Raw genomic sequence first — 7,027 nt, 5'->3', positions numbered from 1 at the left:
GCGGGGGGGGGGGGGAAGTTGCTGCTTTCTTAAGCAGGTTTATTTAAATCTCCTTTTGAGAAGGCGATATCACAAACTCCCTTGTTTTCAAGCTTTTTTCAAGCTGCTTGAAGGGCTGTTGGTACCAACCCCCCAGGAGGTTGCCCAGAGAAAGGTGGGCACCAGGAGAAGGGAGAAGGCCTTGCTGTGCCATGGAAGGTGCCTCTGGTCCTTCCAGGTCTGGTTTTCAGCATCTCATTCCCCTGTGCCTGCTTTGGTGACAGAGGTGCCCCTTCCCTTCACCTTCCTCCCCCAAGGAAGCCCCCCAAAGCCTGTGAGCCATCCTCTGGTCAAGGTTGCCCAGAGAAAGGTGGGCACCAGGGGAAGGGAGAAGGCCTTGCTGTGCCATGGAAGGTGCCTCTGGTCCTTCCAGGTCTGGTTTTTGGCATCTCATTCCCCTGTTCCCACTTTGGTGACAGAGGTGCCCCTTCCCTTCACCTTCCTCCCTCAAGGAAGCCCCCCCAAAGCCTGTGAGCCCTCCTCTGGTCGAGGTTGCCCAGGGGAAGGTGGGCACCGGGAGAAGGCCTTGCTGTGCCATGGAAGGTGCCTCTGGTCCAACTTTTGGTGTCTGATTCCCCTGTGCCAGCCGTTGTGCCCGCTTTGGTGACAGAGGTGCCCCTTCCCTTCCCCTTCCTCCCTCAAGGAAGCCCCCCAAAGCCTGTGAGCCCTCCTCTGGTGGAGGTTGCCCAGAGAAAGGTGGGCACCAGGAGAAGGGAGAAGGCCTTGTGGGCCATGGAAGGTGCCTCTGGTCCTTCCAGGTCTGGTTTTCAGCATCTCATTCCCCTGTGCCTGCTTTGGTGACAGAGGTGCCCCTTCCCTTCACCTTCCTCCCCCAAGGAAGCCCCCCAAAGCCTGTGAGCCATCCTCTGGTCAAGGTTGCCCAGAGAAAGGTGGGCACCAGGGGAAGGGAGAAGGCCTTGCTGTGCCATGGAAGGTGCCTCTGGTCCTTCCAGGTCTGGTTTTTGGCATCTCATTCCCCTGTTCCCACTTTGGTGACAGAGGTGCCCCTTCCCTTCACCTTCCTCCCTCAAGGAAGCCCCCCCAAAGCCTGTGAGCCCTCCTCTGGTCGAGGTTGCCCAGGGGAAGGTGGGCACCGGGAGAAGGCCTTGCTGTGCCATGGAAGGTGCCTCTGGTCCAACTTTTGGTGTCTGATTCCCCTGTGCCAGCCGTTGTGCCCGCTTTGGTGACAGAGGTGCCCCTTCCCTTCCCCTTCCTCCCTCAAGGAAGCCCCCCAAAGCCTGTGAGCCCTCCTCTGGTGGAGGTTGCCCAGAGAAAGGTGGGCACCAGGAGAAGGGAGAAGGCCTTGTGGGCCATGGAAGGTGCCTCTGGTCCTTCCAGGTCTGGTTTTCAGCATCTCATTCCCCTGTGCCTGCTTTGGTGACAGAGGTGCCCCTTCCCTTCACCTTCCTCCCCCAAGGAAGCCCCCCAAAGCCTGTGAGCCATCCTCTGGTCAAGGTTGCCCAGAGAAAGGTGGGCACCAGGGGAAGGGAGAAGGCCTTGCTGTGCCATGGAAGGTGCCTCTGGTCCTTCCAGGTCTGGTTTTTGGCATCTCATTCCCCTGTTCCCACTTTGGTGACAGAGGTGCCCCTTCCCTTCACCTTCCTCCCTCAAGGAAGCCCCCCCAAAGCCTGTGAGCCCTCCTCTGGTCGAGGTTGCCCAGGGGAAGGTGGGCACCGGGAGAAGGCCTTGCTGTGCCATGGAAGGTGCCTCTGGTCCAACTTTTGGTGTCTGATTCCCCTGTGCCAGCCGTTGTGCCCGCTTTGGTGACAGAGGTGCCCCTTCCCTTCCCCTTCCTCCCTCAAGGAAGCCCCCCAAAGCCTGTGAGCCCTCCTCTGGTGGAGGTTGCCCAGAGAAAGGTGGGCACCAGGAGAAGGGAGAAGGCCTTGTGGGCCATGGAAGGTGCCTCTGGTCCTTCCAGGTCTGGTTTTCAGCATCTCATTCCCCTGTGCCTGCTTTGGTGACAGAGGTGCCCCTTCCCTTCACCTTCCTCCCCCAAGGAAGCCCCCCAAAGCCTGTGAGCCATCCTCTGGTCAAGGTTGCCCAGAGAAAGGTGGGCACCAGGGGAAGGGAGAAGGCCTTGCTGTGCCATGGAAGGTGCCTCTGGTCCTTCCAGGTCTGGTTTTTGGCATCTCATTCCCCTGTTCCCACTTTGGTGACAGAGGTGCCCCTTCCCTTCACCTTCCTCCCTCAAGGAAGCCCCCCCAAAGCCTGTGAGCCCTCCTCTGGTCGAGGTTGCCCAGGGGAAGGTGGGCACCGGGAGAAGGCCTTGCTGTGCCATGGAAGGTGCCTCTGGTCCAACTTTTGGTGTCTGATTCCCCTGTGCCAGCCGTTGTGCCCGCTTTGGTGACAGAGGTGCCCCTTCCCTTCCCCTTCCTCCCTCAAGGAAGCCCCCCAAAGCCTGTGAGCCCTCCTCTGGTGGAGGTTGCCCAGAGAAAGGTGGGCACCAGGAGAAGGGAGAAGGCCTTGTGGGCCATGGAAGGTGCCTCTGGTCCTTCCAGGTCTGGCTTTCAGCGTCTCATTCCCCTGTGCCAGCTGTTGTGCCTGCTTCGGTGACAGAGATGCCCTTTCCCTTCACCTTCCTCCCCCAAGGAAGCCCCCCAAAGCCTGTGAGCCAGCCTCTGGTCAAGGTGGCCCAGAGAAAGGTGGGCACCAGGGGAAGGGAGAAGGCCTTGCTGTGCCATGGAAGGTGCCTTCTCTTCACCTTCCTCCCTCAAGGAAGCCCCCCAAGGCCTGTGAGCCCTTCTCTGGTCGAGGTTGCCCATAGAAAGGTGGGCACCAGGAGAATGGAGAAGGCCTTGCTGTGCCATGGAAGGTGCCTTCCCTTCACCTTCCTCCCCCAAGGAAGCCCCCCAAAGCCTGTGAGGCCTCCTCTGGTTGAGGTTGCCAACACACAAAGCTGACAGACACTTGCCCACTGGCTCCAATTGAATGCCCCCCTCCTGTGTGTCCCCCCCGCAGGCTCCCCACTGCGAGCACGCCTTCTGCAATGCCTGCATCACCCAGTGGTTCTCCCAGCAGCAGACGTGCCCCGTGGACCGCAGCGTGGTGACGGTCGCCCACCTCCGCCCCGTCCCGCGGATCATGCGGAACATGCTCTCCAAGCTCCAGATCACCTGCGACAACGCTGTCTTCGGCTGCACGGCCGTCGTGCGACTCGACAACCTCATGTCTCACCTCAACGACTGCGAGCACAATCCCAAGCGCCCCGTGACTTGCGAGCAGGGCTGCGGGTGAGGATGAGGAGGATGAGGAGGAGGAGGAGGAGGGGGAGCTCTGTGGGCTCGGGGAAGGGACCCTGTGCAGAGCTCAGGGGGTAGCAGGGCCTTTGAAAGCCTCAGTGGTGGTGCTGCAGGAAGGGTTGGGAAGGATTTTGACCGGAACCCGTTCATTTTGAAGCTTGGTTCAAAGGCTCTTCGGCTCGTGGTTGGGGCTGGGGTGTCTGTTGGGGTACGATGGCCTTTGGGAATCCACCCAGAGCCATTCCAGCCCCTGGGACAAGCTCTGCTCCCTCCTACGTGCTGCTGGGTGGCTGCTCTGGCCCCGGTGCTCCCAGTGCCGTGTCCTTCCTGCTCCTGGTGCCTACAAGTATCTCAAGGGTGGGCTGAGGGAGGAGGGAACCAGACTCTTTTCAGTGGTTCCCAGTGAGAGGACGAGGGGCAACGGGGACAAGTTGGGACATAAAGGGTTTCACTTAGAAACATAGAATGGTCCAGGTTGGAAGAGACCCTTGGGATCATGGAGTCCAACCATCTCCCCTACTCTACAAAGTCCTCCCCTACACCATGTCCCTCAGCACTGCATCTAAACGGCCCTTCAACACAGCCAGGGATGGGGACTCCACCCCCTCCCTGGGCAGCCTCTTCCAACGCCCGACCACTCTTTGGGTGAAAAATTCCTTCCTAATGTTCAATCTAAACCTCCCCTGTTGGAGCTTGAAGCCGTTCCCTCTCCTTCTGTCACTAATGACCTGTGAGAAGAGACCAGCACCAACCTCTCTACAGTGTCCTTTCACGGAGTTGTAGAGAGTGATGAGGTCTCCCCTCAGCCTCCTCTTCCTCACACTAAACAGTCCCAGCTCTTTCAATCACTCTTCATAAGATTTTATTCTCCAGCCCCCTCACCAGCTTCGTTGCCCTCCTCTGCCCTCGCTCCAGCCCCTCCAGATCTCTCTTGGATTGAGGTGCCCAAAACTGGACACAACACTCGAGCTGTGGCCTCCCCAGTGCTGAGCACAGGGGCACAATCACCTCCCTACTTCTGCTGCTCACACTATTTTTGATACAAGCCAGGATGCCATTGGCTTTCTTGCCCCCCTGGGCACACTGTGGCTCATCTTCAGCCGTTTGGCAACTAGAAACACTTGAATATGAGGAAGAACTTCTTCACGGTGAGGGTGGCAGAGCCCTGGAAGAGGCTGCCCAGGGAGGGTGTGGAGTCCCCTTCTCTGGAGATCTTCAAGACCCACCTGGATGCTCCTGAGTAACGTGCTCTGGGTGGTCCTGCTTTGGCAGGGGAGTTGGACTAGATGATCTCTATGGTCCCTTCCAACTCTAAAAATTCAGTGAAATTCAGTGAAATTCAGAGCACCCGCTGGGTGGTGACTGGAGAGGGTCACGTCTCCTCGGGGGAAGGCAGAGACTGGATCCAGCCCTCGTGCTGCCTCCTGTGAGCTCCTTCTCAGCCCTCACCACTTTAGAGGAGGAAAACCCCCATCACCAGCCCACCCGGTGGGGGGTCTGACCCATAGCTCTCCCCGAAACCCAAGAGGTGGCAGGAAAAGCCCTTCCTCCAGCTGGTGGTTACGGTTTGGGGCTCCCTGGTCTCTCAGCAGGTCCCCCCGGGGCTGGGTTTGTTCTGGAGGGTGTTTTGGTGTGTAACTCTTCCCCAACTCCTCTCCTTCTCCTCCACCTTCTTCTCTGTCAACAGCTTGGAAATGCCCAAAGACGAGCTGCCAAACCACAACTGCATCAAGCACTTGCGGTCGGTGGTGCAGCAGCAGCAGACGAGGATCGCTGAGCTGGAGAAGACCTCGGCGGAGCACAAGCACCAGTTGGCCGAGCAGGTGGGTCCCCATGAGTTGGGGGTCCCCCCCGGTGTCACCCCCAGCGATGGGGCAAGGAGAAAAAGAGAAAACAACACCATCCCGGGCTGGGATAAAGACAGTTTGATGGAATAACGAAGAGAAAATGCTAATAATGGTAAAAAAATATACAGAAATGTGATGGAATACGATTGCTCACCACCTGGTGAGGGGTTTCTCAGCAACGATGGTGGATTCCTACCTCCACTGATGTCCTTGTGGTGTGGGATGTCAAGGAGGGGAGTGATGGGATGAGGAGGAAGGGTTTGACACTGAAAAAGAGGAGATTTAGGTGAGATCCAGGGAGGAAATTCTTCCCCCTGAGGGTGATGAAGGTTGCCCAGAGAAGCTGTGACTGCCCCAACCCTGGAGGGGTTCAAGACCAGGTTGGAGGGGGCTTTGGGCAACCTGGGCTGGTGGGAGGTGTCCCTTCCATTAGAAGGGATGGAACTGGATGAGCTTTAAGGTTCCTTCCAACCCAAAATGTTCTGGGTTTCTACAGTGATTCCACCACTTTCCTGGGTTGGAAGAGACCTTGAAGCTCATCAAGCCCAACCATCAACCCACCACCACCCAACAGCACCCTTAGATCCCTCCAGGGACGGCGTTTCGGTAACTGGAGCCATTGGATTAGTGAGAAGAGTTTTTGACCAAAAATTAGGAGATTTAGGTGAGATCCAGGGAGGAAATTCTTCCCCCTGAGGGTGATGAAGGTTGCCCAGAGAAGCTGTGACTGCCCCAACCCTGGAGGGGTTCAAGGCCAGGTTGGAGGGGGCTTGGAGCAACCTGGTGTGGTGGAACCAGGTGAGCTTTAAGGTCCCTTTCCACCCAAAGCATTCCATGATTGCGTGATCCCTCTCAGCTTCCATGGGAACCCAAAAAAGTCCTAAACTTAATATAAACATGATTTAGCACCAACTAAACCCCAAACCAGCTTCGTGGTTGAGGACACCAGAGGTTGTTGAGCCACCAGAGCAGAGGTTGTGCTGCTGTTTGGTGGTACCGATGGCAGGGATGGTGTCCACCCCTCACCGGGGTCTGGTTCCTCTCCGCTAAACCCCGCCGTGTCCTCCTGCTTCTCCTAGAAACGGGACATCCAGCTGCTGAAGGCCTACATGCGCGCCATCCGCAGCGTCAACCCCAACCTGCAGAACCTGGAGGAGACCATCGAGTACAACGAGATCCTGGAGTAAGTGGGGCTTCTCGTGTCCCGGGGGGGGGTGAAGCACCTTCCGAGGGAAAGGGGGTTTGAGAAGAAAATGCCCCACAAAAGCGAGGGGGTGGCTGTGGGACAGTCAGGACGTGTCGAGGGGTGTCAAGGAGTTGGACTGATGCCACAATGAGGTCCTACTTGGGGGTGACAAGGAGTTGAGGGGCTGATGCCACAGCTGGGTCCTGTCGAGGGGTGTCAAGGAGTTGAGGGGCTGATGCCACAATGAGGTCCTACTTGGGGGTGACAAGGAGTTGAGGGGCTGATGCCACAGCTGGGTCCTGTCGAGGGGTGACGAGGAGTTGGCCTGTCGAGGGGTGTCAAGGAGTTGAGGGGCTGATGCCACAATGAGGTCCTACTTGGGGGTGACAAGGAGTTGAGGGGCTGATGCCACAGCTGGGTCCTGTCGAGGGGTGACGAGGAGTTGGGGGGCTGATGCCACAATGGGGTCCTGCTTGGGGGTGTCAAGAAGTTGGGGGGCTGATGGCACAATGGGGTCCTACTTGGAGGTGTCAAGGAGTTGGGGGGCTGATGCCACAGATGGGTCCTGTTGAGGGGTGTCAAAGAGTTGGGGGGCTGATGCCACAATGGGGTCCTGCTTGGGGGTGTCAAGAAGTTGGGGGGCTGATGGCACAATGGGGTCCTACTTGGAGGTGTCAAGGAGTTGGGGGGCTGATGCCACAATGGGGTCCTCTCTC

General features: G+C 58.0%; 1 protein-coding gene across 1 annotated transcript in view; it reads left to right on the top strand.

Annotated features, from left to right (window-relative positions):
* Nucleotides 1–7,027, top strand: part of RNF41 (ring finger protein 41, E3 ubiquitin protein ligase) — a 22,285-nt gene that overhangs the window by 14,258 nt on the left and 1,000 nt on the right. The window contains exons 3-5 of the mRNA XM_014962097.1: nt 2,998–3,269; nt 4,966–5,101; nt 6,205–6,308. Of these exons, the coding sequence (XP_014817583.1) occupies nt 2,998–3,269; nt 4,966–5,101; nt 6,205–6,308 (512 nt within the window). The remainder of the gene's footprint in view (nt 1–2,997; nt 3,270–4,965; nt 5,102–6,204; nt 6,309–7,027) is intronic.

The sequence above is a fragment of the Calidris pugnax genome, unplaced genomic scaffold, assembly GCF_001431845.1.
Source record: "Calidris pugnax isolate Ruff unplaced genomic scaffold, ASM143184v1 scaffold1052, whole genome shotgun sequence".
Taxonomy (NCBI): Eukaryota; Metazoa; Chordata; class Aves; order Charadriiformes; family Scolopacidae; genus Calidris; species Calidris pugnax.
The sequence above is the reverse complement of the archived record's forward strand: the minus strand, read 5'-3'. Positions and strand labels throughout refer to the sequence as shown.